This window comes from Cherax quadricarinatus, unplaced genomic scaffold, assembly GCF_038502225.1.
Source record: "Cherax quadricarinatus isolate ZL_2023a unplaced genomic scaffold, ASM3850222v1 Contig32, whole genome shotgun sequence".
NCBI lineage: Eukaryota > Metazoa > Arthropoda > Malacostraca > Decapoda > Parastacidae > Cherax > Cherax quadricarinatus.
The window spans coordinates 318,873-339,781 of NW_027195058.1; the positions used below are offsets into that span (position 1 = coordinate 318,873).

The 20,909-nt window shown below is 38.3% G+C and overlaps 1 protein-coding gene across 3 annotated transcripts in view; it reads left to right on the top strand.

Moving 5' to 3' along the window:
* The window catches only part of LOC128693421 (serine/threonine-protein phosphatase 4 regulatory subunit 4), a 157,068-nt gene that overhangs the window by 124,412 nt on the left and 11,747 nt on the right, over positions 1–20,909 (top strand). For all 3 annotated transcript variants that reach the window (XM_070079871.1, XM_070079873.1, XM_070079872.1), the window contains exons 10-16: positions 5,861–6,019; positions 7,208–7,390; positions 8,493–8,598; positions 9,352–9,477; positions 10,749–10,843; positions 16,280–16,393; positions 18,092–18,203. In XM_070079871.1, coding sequence (XP_069935972.1) covers positions 5,861–6,019; positions 7,208–7,390; positions 8,493–8,598; positions 9,352–9,477; positions 10,749–10,843; positions 16,280–16,393; positions 18,092–18,203 — 895 coding nt within the window. The remainder of the gene's footprint in view (positions 1–5,860; positions 6,020–7,207; positions 7,391–8,492; positions 8,599–9,351; positions 9,478–10,748; positions 10,844–16,279; positions 16,394–18,091; positions 18,204–20,909) is intronic.

Below are 20,909 nucleotides of genomic sequence, written 5' to 3' on the forward strand. Positions count from 1 at the left end.
GAAAGAAAATCCCCAAAAAGAAAATACTTTCATCATCATTCAACACTTTCACCACACTCGCACATTATCACTGTTTTTGCAGAGGTGCTCAGAATACAACAGTCTAGAAGCATACACATATAAAGATACTCAACATATCCCTCCAAACTGCCAATATCCCAAACCCCTCCTTTAAAGTGCAGGCATTGTACTTCCCATTTCCAGAACTCAAGTCCGACTATATGAAAATAACCGGTTTCCCTGAATCCCTTCACTAAATATTACCCTGCTCACACTCCAACAGATCGTCAGGTCCCAAGTACCATTCGTCTCCATTCACTCCTATCTAACACGCTCACGCACGCTTGCTGGAAGTCCAAGCCCCTTACCCACAAAACCTCCTTTACCCCCTCTCTCCAACCCTTTCGAGGACGACCCCTACCCCGCCTTCCTTCCCCTATAGATTTATATGCTTTCCATGTCATTCTACTTTGATCCATTCTCTCTAAATGACCAAACCACCTCAACAACCCCTCTTCTGCCCTCTGACTAATACTTTTATTAACTCCACACCTTCTCCTAATTTCCACACTCCGAATTTTCTGCATAATATTTACACCACACATTGCCCTTAAACAGGACATCTCCACTGCCTCCAACCGTCTCCTCGCTGCTGCATTTACCACCCAAGCTTCACATCCATATAAGAGTGTTGGTACTACTATACTTTCATACATTCCCTTCTTTGCCTCCATAGATAACGTTTTTTGACTCCACATATACCTCAACGCACCACTCACCTTTTTTCCCTCATCAATTCTATGATTAACCTCATCCTTCATAAATCCATCCGCCGACACGTCAACTCCCAAGTATCTAAAAACATTCACTTCTGCCATACTCCTCCTCCCCAATTTGATATCCAATTTTTCTTTATCTAAATCATTTGACACCCTCATCACCTTACTCTTTTCTATGTTCACTTTCAACTTTCTACCTTTACACACATTCCCAAACTCATCCACTAACCTTTGCAATTTTTCTTTAGAATCTCCCATAAGCACAGTATCATCAGCAAAAAGTAACTGTGTCAATTCCCATTTTGAATTTGATTCCCCATAATTTAATCCCACCCCTCTCCCAAACACCCTTGCATTTACTTCCTTTACAACCCCATCTATAAATATATTAAACAACCATGGTGACATTACACATCCCTGTCTAAGACCTACTTTTACCGGGAAGTAGTCTCCCTCTCTTCTACACACCCTAACTTGAGCCTCACTATCCTCATAAAAACTCTTTACAGCATTTAATAACTTACCACCTATTCCATATACTTGCAACATCTGCCACATTGCTCCTCTATCCACTCTATCATATGCCTTTTCTAAATCCATAAATGCAATAAAAACTTCCCTATCTTTATCTAAATACTGTTCACATATATGCTTCAATGTAAACACCTGATCTACACATCCCCTACCCACTCTAAAACCTCCTTGCTCATCCGCAATCCTACATTCTGTCTTACCTCTAATTCTTTCAATTATAACCCTACCGTACACTTTTCCTGGTATACTCAGTAAGCTTATTCCTCTATAATTTTTACAGTCTCTTTTGTCCCCTTTCCCTTTATATAAAGGGACTATACATGCTCTCCGCCAATCCCTAGGTACCTTCCCCTCTTTCATACATTTATTAAACAAAAGTACCAACCACTCCAACACTATATCCCCCCCTGCTTTTAACATTTATTATTATTATGTATTATTATTATTACGTATTATTATTATTACATATTATTATTATTATATTATTATTATTACGTATTATTATTATTACGTATTATTATCCTCCTCCTCCCTCCTCCTCCTCCCTCCTCCTCCTCCCTCCTCCTCCTCCTCCTCCTCCTCCTCCTCCTCCTCCTCCTCCTCCCTCCTCCTCCTCCCTCCTCCTCCTCCTCCTCCCTCCTCCTCCTCCTCCTCCTCCTCCTCCCTCCTCCTCCTCCTCCTCCTCCTCCTCCTCCTCCTCCTCCTCCTCCTCCTCCTCCTCCCTCCTCCTCCTCCTCCCTCCTCCTCCTCCCCCCTCCTCCTCCTCCTCCTCCTCCTCCTCCTCCTCCTCCTCCTCCCCTCCTCCTCCTCCATCCTTCCTCCTCCATCCTCCTCCTCCCTCCTCCTCCCTCCCCCTCCTCCCTCCTCCTCCTCCTCCTCCTCCTCCCTCCTCCTCCTCCCTCCTCCTCCCTACTCCCTCCTCCTCCCTCCTCCTCCTCCTCCTCCTCTTCCTCCTCCTCCTTCCTCCTTCCACCTCCACCCCGTCCTCCCTCTTCCTCCTCTCTCCTCCCTCCACCTCCTCCCTCCTCCTCCTCCCTCCTCCTCCTCCTCCCTCCCCCTCCTCCTCCTAATCCTCCTCCTCCTAATCCTCCTCCTAATCCTCCTAATCCTTCTAATCATCCTAATCATCCTCCTCCTCCTCATCCTAATCATCATCATCATCATCATCCTCCTCCTCCTCCTCATACTCCTCCTCCTCCTCATACTCCTCCTCTTACTCCTCCTTATCCTCATACTCATCCTCATACTCCTCATCCTCATCCTCATACTCCTCCTCCTCCTCATACTCCTCCTCCTCCTCATACTCCTCCTCTTACTCCTCCTCATCCTCATACTCATCCTCATACTCCTCATCCTCATCCTCATACTACTCCTCCTCCTCATACTCCTCCTCCTCCTCATACTCATATCCAAAACATTGCTGGGACCTATAAATACTTTGTTTATATTCCAAGACAATAGTAAATGACCAAGGCAGGTGTAAATGTCCACCTGTCAGTGTCTTTGTGACAATTCGAGTACAATTTCAGTACCTAATACTAGTGTCAGAACGAAGATTGGTTATGAAATGACAAGAACTACTATAAATTGTAATTATCAGAACATAAAAATTACATAAAATAATATGAAAAATAGAAAAAAAGGCATATTGGCAACACTTCTGCAAGTGGCAGGACTCGCTGTTGCTGTCACATGAGCATCCAGTGCCAACTTCTGGGCCTCATATCTCGGTAAATACTGACCCTAAAAAAAAATTTTTTTATCCTATAACACTTAGAAAAATGTGCTCTTTTTTTCAATAAAAAAACTATTTTTTTATTTTTCAAAATATTCGGGGCGCTGCGCTAGTGAACGTATATATACGTTTGGACCGTTTAAGGGTTAATCACTGAACATAACTGATACAGCTTTAGTATCTACATATCGTAGATGTACTAAGCTGGTATTGCCTGGCTAAGTCCATGAAAATCATTGTCTTTTTCTTCTCAGCACTGTCCTTTGCACTTATTTTCTTAGGATCCATGGTTAGAAAAAAGAAATTTGGCCAAAGGACTGTAAAAAAGTGCAAGCAAACATGAGAGAACTGCTCCCACAGTGATGTAAACATGTGTACTGCTTACCGGATGTTTTGGCATCAGCTGTGCCAACTAGCGGCAGCATTCTGGATGATTATTACGTACGAATTATGTATGATTATTATTATTATTATTATTATTACAGTGGACCCCCGGTTAACGATTTTAATCCGTGCAAGAGGGGTAATCGTTATGCGAAATAATCGTTATGTGAATGAATTTTCCCCATAAGAAATAATGGAAATAAAATTAATCCGTGCAAGACACCCAAAAGTATGAAAAAAAATTTTTTTTACCACATGAAATGTTAATTTTAATACACACAAACTGAAAAAGGCATGCACACTTACATGACACTTACTTTTATTGAAGATCTGGTGATGATTGATGGGATGGGAGGAGGGGAGAGCATTATCTTCTTACTGTTTAGAAGGGGAATCCCCTTCCATTAGGACTTGAGGTAGCAAGTCCTTTTCCGGGGTTACTTCCCTTCTTCTTTTAATGCCACTAGGACCAGCTTGAGAGTCACTGGACCTCTGTCGCACAACAAATCTGTCCATAGAGCTCTGTACCTCCCGTTCCTTTACGATTTGTCTAAAATGGGCCACAACATTGTCATTGAAATAGTCACCAGCACGGCTTGCAACAGCTGTGTCAGGGTGATTTTCATCCATAAAGGTTTGCAGTTCAACCCACTGTGCACACATTTCCTTAATTTTTGAAGTAGGCACAATGGATTCCACAACTGGCATAGGCTTCTCAGGGTTAGCCCCAAACCCTTCAAAATCTTTCTTAATTTCCATACTAATTCTCACCCTTTTTACCACAGGGTTGGCACTAGAAGCTTTCTTGGGGCCCATGGTCACTTATTTTCCAGAAACAGCACCGAAAACACTGTAATAATACGAAATATTCCGATTGTATGCTTGGATGTTATTGCGGAGGCTGGCTGGTAAACAATGCCACCGGCGGAACATGTGAGCGTGGCTCAGGCCGCACATTGGAAGCGTCTCGGACGAAAATCGGTAAGCGGGTTTTTAAGCGGTATGCGAGGCAAAATTTTTGCAATTAAAGTAAGCGGTATGCGAAATAATCGCTATGTGATGCCATCGTTATGCGGGGGTCCACTGTATTTTGGGATCTGAAGCTCTATCATTTTTATTACATTATTATTGTTATTATTATTATTATTATTATTATTATTATTATTATTATTATTATTATTATTATTATTATTATCATCATCATCATTATTAAGTTAGGTAACTGGAGCACAGATCCAATTCCTTAGATCAAGAGTCCCTCACCAGCATCAAGGAACCTTGACTGGTGAGGAGTTTTTGATCTAGGGAATTGGATCTGTGCTCTAGTTACCTGAATTAATAATAATAATAATAATAATAATAATAATAACTAATAATGATAATTATTATTATAATAAAGAACGCCTCCAACTCAGTGCACTGTTTACCTCGCTGTGGGAGCAGTTCTCTCATGCTTTGCTTACATTTTTGACAGTCATTTGGCCAAATTTCATTTTTCTAAGCATGGGTTCTAAGAAAGTAAGTGTAAAGGACAATGCTGAGAAGAGAAAGTGGATGATTTCCATGGAATTAAAGCATGAAATCATAGATAAACAAGTGAGGTGTCCAGGTTTTGCGTTGATGGGGAAGCAGGGGGAGCTGGCTTGTAACTCAAATGTTGGCTCATTACTCAGAGCAAAAAATCAACCCAGGGACGGCTCATATCTCAAAAAACTTGTACATTGGGACACTTGTAAGTCAAGGTTCCACTGTACACTAATAATTAATATTTGTGAAGCTTGTTGTTCAAAAAAGGTCTATCAAGAAGTAAGATAAATAATTATGAATATGTGTTTGAATATAAGTTATGCTGAGAAAACCGATTGTAAATTACTGTATAAAATAACAATAATAATAATAGCACTACAATAATAGTTGCAGTTCTTTGGATCATATGACTTGTAATGTACATGCACTTTTGGCAAGGTAACTGGAAGCTTGGTAATGAATAACAGTGAATGAGTTTTATATCTTTGAGTCATCCTCCCACCTTGGTGTGGTATGGCCAGTTTATGAAAAATGCACATGTGTGTGTGCATTTATGTCATGATTTTTAAGTTGAATTTGTCGACTTGGCTTTCTCAGCTATGATTGTTTAGTGAAAAAAAAGCAATCCAAGCTTATTTTTTTACCTTTTTTAACTATACCTAAATCAAAACATGGCTGAACATCACAAACTTAAAATAATTTATTAATTTCAAATAAGACATTACTGTATATAAAATTGTGCTGTTGTATGCAGGTTATCTGGTTACGGACTGGGCCCTGGGGTTATTGTTCCTCAGAACGTTCTCCAGGTATCTGTAAATGAATAAATCATTACTGTATTAGGAAATGTGACCTAATGAAAGACTTACTCTTTCATAGTATTTTTCTTGCTTCATGTCAGCTGTGTACATTGGTTGGTGCTGAGGTGGGTCTTCTGAAAGAGGGACTTCTACTGTTGTTACGCTCAGAAAACCTGGATATACTGGCAGCATTAACTCCCAACCTCCCCCATATTATTACCACCATGCACAGACATAATGCAGTTACACCACAGTCTCCTGTAAGTAAAACTTTAATTAAAATGCCCATTTAATTTTTTTTTTTGACATGCCCTTGTCAAAGTACAAGATATTATAGCATCAAGAATTTAATGTTCTTGTTGGTATCATTTCCTTGACTATAAAGAATTTGGACAGATAATTCTCTGTCAGACACTGGGGGAATGTAGTAAAAAGACTGGACTAGAACATTCAGAAATACAGTAAATCCTCAATTTAATGGACTTCTTAAATATGGGACAAACCCTGCTAAGTCAGTTGATTTGGTAACACAGACTGTTGGTTACAGAATTGTCCATTATTGCTACGATCATGGAAGATAATCTCATCTCTCTCCACCACAACCACCATTACTGCCCACCTGCTTCTTCCTATTAGTTTGTTTCATTCATATATACAATATACTGTATGTGGCATTTATTTTTTTAGTATACATATTTGTTTTTTACTGTTTGTCTTTTTTATGTAAATTTGAGAAAACTGAATTTTCTTATTATTCAGGGTTCAGCTTTTGTGATGTATTTTCTACTGAACCATCATCCATCTCTTCTTGGATAAAATACAGTATGTGTTTTGATATTAAAAATGTTGGGCAGATTACTAGTTTGGTAGCAATCTTTCATATTGTTAAAATTCTGTTTTAAATGTATTAAATTAAATTTTAAATAGGTTTTACTTTTGCTTTTCATATTTTTACATAGTGTCTGCCAAATAATTTACTTGTGATTTACACTGTTCTTTTATAACTTCCAAAATCAAGTAATTTAAAATTGCTAATATAGGAATCTGATGATAAGGAGACAAATGCAATTATGTGGAATTCTTTATTGACAATGTTTTACTCACATAGTGGGCAAAAATATTGTCATTAAAGGATTCCATAAAACTGCATATGTATGTATTTCTAATTACTATCATGCTGGTATTTCATGCCATCACCTTTCTTCTGTTTTTCTTTTATAGTATTAATGGAGACTTCCTTTGTGATCACAGAATTTATGATAGAAAAGTGTGCTGGAACATGAGATAAGTTTTTCGTTTCCTTTCTTTATTACGTTTTATGCTCCTTGTTTCATAACAGAAGTTAAAAAGTAATACAGAATACATATAGAGACAATTCTTTGTCATTTTTGCTCAAAAATTAGGACATTTTAGTTGTAATTCCTAATAATTCCTCTCTGGCTGAGCAGAGGGGAGATCTTCTGGAGCTGGTAGGAGCTATCAAGCAAGGGGAGGAGACTGTGAGCATAACCAGTATGTGGCGGGTTCATGCTGAAACCTTGACGCAAGCAGCTGCCCTCGCTCCCTGTCTTCCACCAGATCTCATCTTCACTCAGCTTGTTCCTCTCATGTTTGTTAGGATGCAAACTGCTGTAAGTATCATAACAAAATAATTATGTTTTGAATTTGATCTTATTATAATACAGATATAATTTGGTACAATATAAGGCTTAGAAGAAAGCCACTGATCATGCAAATGGAATTTGGACAATCTAATTATAAGGCTACATACTATGTATATCTAGGCTTAGTTTATAATTTAAGTCAATGCAGTTTAGGTAATTCATTACAATTATAATTATACTGAGACATGTTTCAAATGAAGAACTATAATAATTGAAGATATAGTTCTTGGATAGTCTCTATATATACATTAAAAATGACATTTCACAAAGTATGAATGTTCTGTATTTTTTAAAAACTAACTGAGAAAAAGAGTAATATTTGTAATTCAGCATTAAGAAAAATTGTAATTATTATTATTATTATTATTATTATTATTATGGACAAATAAACACATATGCAGTATAATGTGATCCTTTATTGACTACGTTTCACCCACACAGTGGGCTTTTTCAAGTCACAAACAGAACTACCTGGGGTGGAAGGAACGCGAGTATTTATAGTCAGGTTCAGAATGCTGAGGTCAGGTGGAGAATGCTGCATCTGATGATGTACCGAGTGGGGTTATAGAGTCTAAAATCTTGGGTAGCTTGGAAAGGAGATTGGATAAGTTTGTGAGCAGACCTTCTACAGTGTTCTTATGTGGGATAGCGATGAAGAAGTTTCTTGGCAACTTCTTCATCGCTATCCCACATAAGAACACTGAAGAAGTTTCTTGGCAACTTCTTCATCGCTATCCCACATAAGAACACTGTAGAAGGTCTGCTCACAAACTTATCCAATCTCCTTTCCAAGCTACCCAAGATTTTAGACTCTATAACCCCACTCGGTACATCATCAGATGCAGCATTTTCCACCTGACCTCAGCATTCTGAACCTGACTATAAATACTTGCGTTCCTTCCACCCCAGGTAGTTCTGTTTGTGACTTGAAAAAGCCCACTGTGTGGGTGAAACGTAGTCAATAAAGGATCACATTATACTGCATATGTGTTTATTTTTCCATTGTGTTGGTATTTTATACCATTTATTTCCATTATTATTATTATAAATTTTTTCTTGAAATCTTTAGCGGCCAATACCATGTCGGCTTGCTGCAGCCAGAACCCTGCTGGTGTACTTGCGACATATGAACACATCAGAGCAGAGAGACCATATCAGTAATACTCTTGTGTCAGGTGTGTTTTCATGTTCACTCTAAATGCATGTTTTTTAAAGAATTTATATTTATATGACCTGTCACTGTCAGTGGGGATCTTTAATGCTAGTAGGTTAGAACAGAACATACCAGTTGAGAACATTTCATCATAATGAACAATGAAATTCACCATACTGTGGCAGGAACAATTCACAACTAACCCACAAATTGTAAATTATTCTTTTTTTATATTCTGGCCTCTTCCAGCACATTGTTAAATGCCTTATGCATCAGAAATCACATAGCTTGACATAGCCTTGGCTATCTTCTCACCTCTCAATAACCTAACTTGCTTTAATGCTTTTCTTTTCTCTCTCACTCATGATTTCATAATTGTCCAAGACAGACCAGACTATCATCTAGTTTCCAGATTCAAGTAATGGGTGCATTGTCAGTAATGAACATCTGAGCTCTTTTGTGTATTGTCATTATGACAGGTAAACCCTACAGCATTTACTTGTGATGCTTAGAAAGTACAGCTATTTGTCCTTAGATGACTTTTGAATTTCTTAAGAGGCAGATACTAGTTACATGAGTAGTTAATGGGTAATTAATAAAAGAGAAGTACAGTACTGTATTACGAAGCATAAAGGAATGCGTTTTCTTTAGACCAGAGGATGTATGTTAATCTAGTCAATGCTTATAGCACAGAAAAATTAAACCCTACCATAAAGATTTTCTCTAATTTGCAGAAAAATTAAACCCTACCATAAAGATTTTCCCTAATTTGCAGAATTTTGTGAAGGAAACAGTTGCCACAAGCGCATGCTGTTTCTGAGTGTTGCTACGATGGTTCTTGAAATGTTCTCCAAGGCTTTCTTCAAGTCTAATTTCTTCAGGCCACTACTATCTCTACACAGTGAGTAAATTACTTTACCAGTAGGATAAGATAATTATATATAAGCAATTTATCTTCAGGAAGAGGTAGTACATACAACTTCTGGAAACTTTAAACAGTCATAATGATAAGCTCAGTACTGTAGACAGAGCAATACCGGCACTTCACTTCTCTTATAACTAAAAGTTGTGCCAAGTATCTTACCACGCAGGCAGCTAATTTACAAATTTGAGAAAGTATAATGGAATATTACAGTGTAAACAGTAGGAATGTCATAGTGTAAAAGAAGTTGGGTTGAGTAGTATCAATTGGAGTTTCAAAGGTTGTGTTCTGGGTAATGAATACTACATTCATCTTTTTGCACATTTAAAGAATGTTGATCATAATGAAAATTCAGTTTCACAACTTGAAGAATTTACCAGAGCAGGTCAGTTACAAGTCAGTTATCCTTATAGTGAAATAACTTCATTTTCTTATGTGCTTTGGCAAACAGCTGCGGTGCACAACTAAAATCAAACTACCGTAACTTTAATATACATACACATTTGAAGGTAAAATTACTAAAGCTAGTGATATCATGTTTGTTTTCTAATAGATATACTATTTCTTCAATAATTTAGCGTACTCATTCCAGTTGTGAAGCCTCTGATGATTTTCACATCATTTTGTATCTCAGTCTCTCTCATTTATTGGTAAGCACCCATCAAGTCTCAGACTTAGTTACTAAACTACGAAATCACAACAACATTATTGTAAACAAATCCCGGAATAAGTGGGTTTGAACTCATGGTATGCGAGTCTTAGAAATAGAGACCTGTATACTTAAAATAAATAATGGAATGGAATAGTTGTGCAGGGTAATGATTTGTGGGAGAAATATAAAATTTACAAGAATTTTTTTTTTGGTGGAAGAAATACAAAATTTGCAATAATTTGTTGCGACTAATATGTCGTAGCTTTCTAGTATATCTTATACATCACCTGACTGATCTGAGACCAGACAGTAGTCAGCAGATGGAGAATCAAACTTCCACTACAATAACCCACACATAGGACAGAGAAAAGCTCATGACAATGTTTCGGTCCAAGATGGATCAAAAGTCGTCATAAACTTTTCTCTCTCCTATGTGTGGGTTATTTGTGTATTGTTCCAGTCACTGTATTGTCCTTTTTATGCTTTCTTCCACTATGCCTTGTGCTGGATGACTCACAGTATTCATAAAATACAGTAAGAGAGCTCAAAATAGCCAGGCAATACCCAAATGGATGAAATAACTCATTATGTCTTACAGATGATCGAGTTCCCAACATTCGATTGAAGCTGGTGATGCTACTTCCTCAGATGAAAGCCACAATTTCAATGCCTGAGGATAAAGGCAGGCTGCAGGTTAGATGCTCCTTATACTGTATCTCTTGTATTTTTAACTTGTGTTGTCTGAATCTCTGTAAAAGGAATTACATAATTTTTCATTCCATCATCTGTATCTTTCTTTATCTGCATCTAAATTGTCCTCATCTAACATACTGTATATTATTATCATAACTATTATTATTACATTACCCTGCTCACACTCCAACAGATCGTCAGGTCCCAAGTACCATTCGTCTCCATTCACTCCTATCTAACACGCTCACGCACGCTTGCTGGAAGTCCAAGCCCCTTGCCCACAAAACCTCCTTTACCCCCTCTCTCCAACCCTTTCGAGGACGACCCCTACCTCGCCTTCCTTCCAGTATAGATTTATGTGCTTTCCATGTCATTCTACTTTGATCCATTCTCTCTAAATGACCAAACCACCTCAACAACCCCTCTTCTGCCCTCTGACTAATACTTTTATTAACTCCACACCTTTTCCTAATTTCCACACTCTGAATTTTCTGCATAATATTTACACCACACATTGCCCTTAGACAGGACATCTCCACTGCCTCCAACCATCTCCTCGCTGTTGCATTTTCCACCCAAGCTTCACACCCATATAAGAGTGTTGGTACTACTATACTTTCATACATTCCCTTCTTTGCCTCCGTAGATAACATTTCTTGACTCCACATATACCTCAATGCACCACTCACCTTTTTTCCCTCATCAATTCTATGATTAACCTCATCCTTCATAAATCCATCCGCCGACACGTCAACTCCCAAGTATCTGAAAACATTCACTTCTTCCATACTCCTCCTCCCCAATTTGATATCCAATTTTTCTTTATCTAAATCATTTGACACCCTCATCACCTTACTCTTTTCTATGTTCACTTTCAACTTTCTACCTTTACACACATTCCCAAACTCATCCACTAACCTTTGCAATTTTTCTTTAGAATCTCCCATAAGCACAGTATCATCAGCAAAAAGTAACTGTGTCAATTCCCATTTTGAATTTGATTCCCCATAATTTAATCCCACCCCTCTCCCAAACACCCTAGCATTTACTTCTTTTACAACCCCATCTATAAATATATTAAACAACTATGGTGACATTACACATCCCTGTCTAAGACCTACTTTTACCGGGAAGTAGTCTCCCTCTCTTCTACACACCCTAACCTGAGCCTCACTATCCTCATAAAAACTCTTTACAGCATTTAATAACTTACCACCTATTCCATAAACTTGCAACATCTGCCACATTGCTCCTCTATCCACTCTATCATATGCCTTTTCTAAATCCATAAATGCAATAAAAACTTTCCTACCTTTATCTAAGTACTGTTCACATATATGCTTCAATGTAAACACTTGATCTACACATCCCCTACCCACTCTGAAACCTCCTTGCTCATCCGCAATCCTACATTCTGTCTTACCTCTAATTCTTTCAATTATAACCCTACCGTACACTTTTCCTGGTATACTCAATAAACTTATTCCTCTATAATTTTTACAGTCTATTTTGTCCCCTTTCCCTGTATATAAAGGGACTATACATGCCCTCTGCCAATCCCTAGGTACCTTCCCCTCTTTCATACATTTATTAAACAAAAGTACCAACCACTCCAGCACTAATTCCCCCCTCATCTTTTAACATTTCTGTCATGATCCCATCAGTTCCAGCTGCTTTACCCCCTTTCATTCTACGTAATGCCTCATGTACCTCCCCCACACTTACATTCTGCTCTTCTTCACTCCTAAAAGATGGTATACCTCCCTGACCAGTGCATGAAATTACTGCCTCTCTTTCTTCCTTAACATTTAAAAGTTCCTCAAAATATTCTTGCCATCTAACTAATACCTCTATCTCCCCATCTACTAACACCCCTACTCTGTTTTTAACTGACAAATCCATACTTTCCCTAGGCTTTCTTAACTTGTTGAACTCACTCCAAAATTTTTTCTTATTTTCATTAAAATTTCTTGACAGTGCCTCTCCCACTCTATCATCTGCTCTCCTTTTGCACTCTCTCACTACTCTCTTTACCTTTCTTTTACTCTCCATATACTCTGCTCTCCTTATAACACTTCTGCTTTGTAAAAACCTCTCATAAGCTACCTTTTTCTCTTTTATCACACCCTTTACTTCATCATTCCACCAATCACTCCTCTTTCCTCCTGCCCCCACCCTCCTATATTATTATTATTATTATTTCTTTCCACATACCGGCTGTATCCCACCGAGGCGGGGTGGCCCAAAAGGAAAAATGAAAGCTTCTCCTTTTACATTTAGTAATATATACAGGAGAAGGGGGTTACTAGCCCCTTGCTCCCGGCATTTTAGTCGCCTCTTACAACACGCATGGCTTACGGAGGAAGAATTCTGTTCCACTTCCCCATGGAGAGAACAGGAAATAAACATGAAGAAGAACTAGTAAGAAAATAGAAGAAAACCCAGAGGGGTGTGTACATATATTGATGGGATAAAGATAGAAATGTTAAAAGCAGGTGGGGATATAGTTTTGGAGTGGTTGGTGCAATTATTTAATAAATGTATGGAAGAGGGTAAGGTACCTAGGGATTGGCAGAGAGCATGTATAGTTCCTTTGTATAAAGGCAAAGGGGATAAAAGAGAGTGCAAAAATTATAGGGGGATAAGTCTGTTGAGTGTACCTGGTAAAGTGTATGGTAGAGTTATAATTGAAAGAATTAAGAGTAAGACGGAGAATAGGATAGCAGATGAACAAGGAGGCTTTAGGAAAGGTAGGGGGTGTGTGGACCAGGTGTTTACAGTGAAACATATAAGTGAACAGTATTTAGATAAGGCTAAAGAGGTCTTTGTGGCATTTATGGATTTGGAAAAGGCGTATGACAGGGTGGATAGGGGGGCAATGTGGCAGATGTTGCAAGTGTATGGTGTAGGAGGTAGGTTACTGAAAGCAGTGAAGAGTTTTTACGAGGATAGTGAGGCTCAAGTTAGAGTATGTAGAAAAGAGGGAAATTTTTTCCCAGTAAAAGTAGGCCTTAGACAAGGATGTGTGATGTCACCGTGGTTGTTTAATATATTTATAGATGGGGTTGTAAGAGAAGTAAATGCGAGGGTCTTGGCAAGAGGCGTGGAGTTAAAAGATAAAGAATCACACACAGGGTGGGAGTTGTCACAGCTGCTCTTTGCTGATGACACTGTGCTCTTGGGAGATTCTGAAGAGAAGCTGCAGAGATTGGTGGATGAATTTGGTAGGGTGTGCAAAAGAAGAAAATTAAAGGTGAATATAGGAAAGAGTAAGGTTATGAGGATAACAAAAAGATTAGGTGATGAAAGATTGAATATCAGATTGGAGGGAGAGAGTATGGAGGAGGTGAACGTATTCAGATATTTGGGAGTGGACGTGTCAGCGGATGGGTCTATGAAAGATGAGGTGAATCATAGAATTGATGAGGGAAAAAGAGTGAGTGGTGCACTTAGGAGTCTGTGGAGACAGAGAACTTTGTCCTTGGAGGCAAAGAGGGGAATGTATGAGAGTATAGTTTTACCAACGCTCTTATATGGGTGTGAAGCATGGGTGATGAATGTTGCAGCGAGGAGAAGGCTGGAGGCAGTGGAGATGTCATGTCTGAGGGCAATGTGTGGTGTGAATATAATGCAGAGAATTCGTAATTTGGAAGTTAGGAGGAGGTGCGGGATTACCAAAACTGTTGTCCAGAGGGCTGAGGAAGGGTTGTTGAGGTGGTTCGGACATGTAGAGAGAATGGAGCGAAACAGAATAACTTCAAGAGTGTATCAGTCTGTAGTGGAAGGAAGGCGGGGTAGGGGTCGGCCTAGGAAGGGTTGGAGGGAGGGGGTAAAGGAGGTTTTGTGTGCGAGGGGCTTGGACTTCCAGCAGGCATGCGTGAGCGTGTTTGATAGGAGTGAATGGAGACAAATGGTTTTTAATACTTGACGTGCTGTTGGAGTGTGAGCAAAGTAACATTTATGAAGGGATTCAGGGAAACCGGCAGACCGGACTTGAGTCCTGGAGATGGGAAGTACAGTGCCTGCACTCTGAAGGAGGGGTGTTAATGTTGCAGTTTAAAAACTGTAGTGTAAAGCACCCTTCTGGCAAGACAGTGATGGAGTGAATGATGGTGAAAGTTTTTCTTTTTCGGGCCACCCTGCCTTGGTGGGAATCGGCCAGTGTGATAATAAAAAAATATATATATATATATATATATATATATAAATGTATATATAAATATATATATACATATATATATATATATATATCTTTCTTTCTTTCAACACATCGGCCGTATCCCACCAAGGCAGGGTGGCCCAAAAGGAAAAACGAAAGTTTCTCCTTTTACATTTAGTAATATATACAGGAGAAGAGGTTACTAGCCCCTTGCTCCCGGCATTTTAGTCGCCTCTTACAACACGCATGGCTTACGGAGGAAGAATTCTGTTCCACTTCCCCATGGAGAGAACAGGAAATAAACATGAAGAAGAACTAGTAAGAAAACAGAAGAAAACCCAGAGGGGTGTGTACATATATATATATATATATATATATATATATATATATATATATATATATATATATGCTTGTACATGTATGTGTAGTGTGACCTAAGTGTAAGAAGAAGTAGCAAGACATACCTGAAATCTTGCATGTTTACGAGACAGAAAAATGGACACCAGCAATCCTACCATCATGTAAAACAATTACAGGCTTTCGTTTTACACTCACTTGGCAGGACGGTAGTACCTCCCTGGGCGGTTGCTGTCTACCAACCTACTACCTAGGATTATTATTATTATTATTATTATTATTATTAATAGTAGTACATGTAGTAGTAATGTACATGTACAGTATTATGCTTCAAATGTACAGTGTTGTGTTGCAACTCATGAGATGTAAATGCAGGATCACTGGTACATGCATGACCACTGATACTGAGTCAAGCAAACTGTATTTTTGTGCAGTATATCATATCTCATAAACATATTATCTTCTCTTTTTCTTAAAATAAGCCTTTCCTATTTTCAAGCCTCTTTCTGCACATAATTCATGACAGGCTCCTCATCTTCTTTACTGTTTCTCTGGCACTCCAAACTTGCCTTCTGATCCCTTTACAAGTCTCTCCCACATTAGCATTTACGTCACATAAGCCATGTGTGCAAGCTTCTTCATCAGAGTTCATACTCATTGTACAGTATATGCTTATTTATGTGTCTGTGGAACTGGCTACAGTAGAGGAAATCCAACTTAAGTTGTATATGCACTAAAATTCAACAAAGAAATTGTGTGGTAAAGCATTATAATCATATAGAAAAAATCTTTCCATGATAAAGTTAACCAGTATGAAATTAGAAAAAGGCTTTGTTACCTTGTGCTTTGCACTTTTCACTTTTAAATTGTATTTGTTGTATAGTACAGGTATTGTAATGAAACTTTAATATATATTACAGGAGCTGGAAACTGTAGTGGGCAGCTTACTTGTGAATGAGAATGATAGAGATGTGTCAGCAGCCATCTCTACTACTATCTCTCAACTTGACAAGATTGAAGTCTGTGAAAGCCAGGTACTAAATATCACCTAACCAGTTATCTGATTTAAGTAATCTTTTTGATGTCTGTGCACTTCTAAAATGGCAGCTACAAAATTAAGTGAGGGCTAATATTTCTTTCTTTGGCTAATGTGTTAATTTTATTTTCCATATTGTTTAAATCATATAGATCAACATAACTACACAATATGGTGGAATCAGTTTTGATAATAATAACAAAACATCCTCTAAAAAAATTCTCCAATTCACCTTATCTCGGATCTTCAGTCTTCTGTTACATCAGCAAAGGTTGCATTAGTAAGTCCTGTACTGCATTGCCATACCATTCTCAGTTTTCATTATTATAAGTAACAACATATGAACACAAACACAACTTGCATAAAATGATACGAGAACCTCACCATATGGTGAGAACAGCAAATTGTGTTGAGTGTACTGCAGTCTGAACTGCTCTTTTTACAGTTGCCACTTGTATCACTCAATAAACACAATCTCTCAAATATGTTAAGGCATCAGGCAATGTCAGTTGCATTTAGTATAATTCTGCATTCACAGCCTTAGTTGTATTTTAAGGCATCAGGTCAGTTTATAATACCAAAAACATAACATCCTCAAGAATTATAAGAACATAAGAACATAAGAAAGGAGGATCACTGCAGCAGGCCTGTTGGACCATACTAGGCAGGTCCTTTACAATTCATCCCACTAAAAAAACATTTGCCCAACCCGATTTTCAATGCTACCCAAGAAATAAGCTCTGATGTGCAAGTCCCACTCAAATCCAACCCCTCCCACTCATGTACTTATCCAACCTAAATTTGAAACTACCCAAAGTCCTAGCCTCAATACCCCAACTAGGTAGACTGTTCCACTCATCAACTACCCTATTTCCAAACCAATACTTTCCTATGTCCTTTCTAAATCTAAACTTATCTAATTTAAATCCATTACTGCGGGTTCTCTCTTGGAGAGATATCCTCAAGACCTTATTAATATCCCCTTTATTAATACCTATCTTCCACTTATACACTTCGATCAGGTCTCCCCTCATTCTTCGTCTAACAAGTGAATGTAACTTAAGAGTCTTCAATCTTTCTTCATAAGGAAGATTTCTAATGCTATGTATTAATTTAGTCATCCTACACTGAATGTTTTCTAACAAATTTATGTCCATTCTGTAATATGGAGACCAGAATTGAGCTGCATAATCTAGGTGAGGCCTTACTAATGATGTATAAAGCTGCAGTATGACCTCTGGACTTCTGTTGCTTTCAGTTCTTGATATAAATCCCAGTAATCTATTTGCCTTATTACATACGCTTAGGCATTGCTGTCTTGGTTTAAGGTTGCTGCTCACCATAACCCCCAAGTCCTTTTCGCAATCTGTATGGCTAAGTTCTACATCATTTAACTTATAAGTGCTAGGGTTATGGACACTCCCGAGCTTCAGAACCTTGCATTTATCTACATTGAACTGCATCTGCCACTTTTCTGACCAAGAATAGAGTTTGTTTAAATCCTCCTGAAGTTCCATAACATCTACGTTTGAATCAATTATCCTAGCAACATGAAAGTCGTTAACTTCTTAATTTTCATCTCAGTGATATAAATCTAGTACTTCTGATTCCATATTAACAGTTCACTGCAGGGTAAGTGTTGGATCATATTATCATTGTTTTGAAGTTTGTAGTTATTATATTTTTATGTTTACAGCGTGGTTCTCCAGAAGGTGAATCTGGTGGGCAGGAGACAGAGGATGAGAGAAGAGAAAGACAGGAGAGGAGAGTTGTCACTGATTCAAAGACACCAGATAAAAAATCTCCAGGTTTATATGCCTTTCTTGTTTCAAAATATTGATGTATCTGCTTGTTTTATTTTGCCATGTATTAGAATGGTGCATTTAAACTTCCATATATTACATTCTTTTGCATACAGCAGGCTCACAGGAAGTGTAGGGTATATTCTTGAAAAAATGAAATCTGTGGATTTAATATTCTTGGAAAAATTAGGCTACTTTTTAGCATTTTTAAAGCTAAATCCTTCCCAAATATATTAGCACTGGGCTTTCAGCATCCTCCTCCCCCCAGAAAAAAGAAATTGTTGAGGGAAGCTGGTCATTGAGCCGGGTAGGGTGTGACTTTGTAGCTCTATATCACTAGCTATGGGCTCATACACTTTGTGCCATCATGACTTTTAAAAACACTATATCTACAATATAATGCAAGATTACAGGTACGTCTTGCTACTTTTACTTACACTTAGGTCACATTACACATACATGTACATGTTTATTTATACACACTCATCTGAGTTTTCTTTGATTTTATCTTAATAGTTCTTGGTCTTATTACTTTTCCTTTTATATCCATGGGGAAGTGGAATAAGAATCTTTCCTCCGTAAGCCATGCGTGTTGTAAAAGTGAACTAAAATGCCGGGAACAATGGGCTAGTAACCCCTTTTCCTGTAATAATTACTAAAAAGAATAAGAAGAAAATTGTCAAAGTGGGAAGTCTGAATGTGCATGGATGTTGTGCAAATGATAAGAAAGAGATGATTGTGGATGTTATGAATGAGAAGAAGCTGGATGTCCTGGCTTTAAGTGAAACAAAGCTGAAGGGGGTAGGAGAGTTTCAGTGGAGAGGAATAAATGGGATTAGGTCAGGAGTTTCAAATAGAGTTAGAGCTAAAGAAGGAGTAAGAAGTCCCGGTTATTTTTATATAGCCAGACTTGAGTCCTGGAAATGGGAAGTACAATGCCTGCACTCTAAAGGAGGGGTTTGGGATATTGGCAGTTTGGAGGGATATGTTGTGTATCTTTATACGTACATATATGCTTCTAAGCTGTTGTGTTCTGAGAACTTCTGCAAAAACAGTGATTATGTGTGAGTGAGGTGAAAGTGTTGAATGATGATGAAAGTATTTTCTTTTTGGGGATTTTCTTTCTTTTTGGGTCACCCTGCCTCAGTGGGAGATGGCCGACTTGTTAAAAAAAAAAAAACCTACAATATTGTCTTTTTGGTTTTCACATATCTCGTAGGATTAGTTTTGTTACATTAAATGCATTTATATTAGTACCAAGTTCCCAGATGTTTATTAGCAGTAGTTGTGGTTTTTTATTAAGGGATGTCTGCCTTTAACACAAACATCCTACAAATAACTTTACTAAAATATCTGTTAGCTGTATCTTCTTTCAACAAACTGGCCTTATCCCACCAAAGCAGGGTGGCCCAAAAAGAAAAACAAAAGTTTCTCTTTTTAACTTTAGTAATGTATACAGGAGAAGGGGTTACTAGCTCCTTGCTCCTGGCATGTTAGTCTCCTCTTACATGCATGGCTTACGGAGGAAGAATTCTGTTCCACTTCCCCATGGGGATAAAAGGAAATAAACAAGAACTAGTAAGAAAATAGAAGGAAACCCAGAGGGGTGTGTATGTATATGTGCTTGTACATGCATGTGTAGTGTGACCTAAGTGTAAGTAAAAGTAGCAAGATGTACCTGAAATCCTGCATGTTTTCTTTCTTTCAACACATCAGCCGTATCCCACCGAGGCGGGGTGACCCAAAAGGAAAAAATGAAAGTTTCTTCTTGTACATTTAGCAATATATACAGGAGAAGGGGTTACTAACCCCATGCTCCTGGCATTTTAGTCGCCTCTTAAGACACGCATGGCTTACAGAGGAAGAATTCTGCTCCACTTCCCCATGGAGATAAGAGGAAAAAAACAAGAACAAGAACTAGTAAGAAAATAGAAGAAAACCCAGAGGGCTGTACTCACCTAGTTGAGGTTGCAGGGGTCGAGTCCTAGCTCCTGGCTAGGAATTATACTTGTTTACCTGGAGTTTACCTGGAGAGAGTTCCGGGGGTCAACGCCCCCGTGGCCCGGTCTGTGACCAGGCCTCCTGGTGGATCAGAGCCTGATCAGCCAGGCTGTTACTGCTGGCTGCACGCAAACCAACGTATGAGCCACAGCCTGGCTGATGCAAGTGTAGTGTGACCTAAGTGTAAGTAGAAGTAGCAAGACGTACCTGAAATCTTGCATGTTTATGAGACAGAAAAAAGACGCCAGCAATCCTACCATCTTGTAAAACAATATCAGACTCTTGTTTCACACTCCTCAGTGGCGGCTCGTAGCTAAAATTAGTGGAGGCACTGCTTGAGAAAATATTTAGCCATTGTTTTAATATTGTGTAAAATGAAACAAGCATATAAAAAGAAAATTTATGCATAAACTTGATAAAATCATAAACCAAAAAATATTTTTTACTTACCTAAATTGTTACAGTTCAAGCTTGATCCATTCATTTAACAACAAAATCCATTCTTCTTGTTCTGCTTTGCACGAAAAGATTAATAATTAAATAAAATAGCTAGAAGCATGATAATCATCTAATTCTACACTTTATCACCTTCAAGAATATGGTACATGGTTTTTAAGCACAACATACATCGCTGAGTCAAAAAGAAACACTATCTTACACTTGCACAACAGGGTTGGCACTGTGTCAGCGACAGTGCTCTCTTTACCTAGC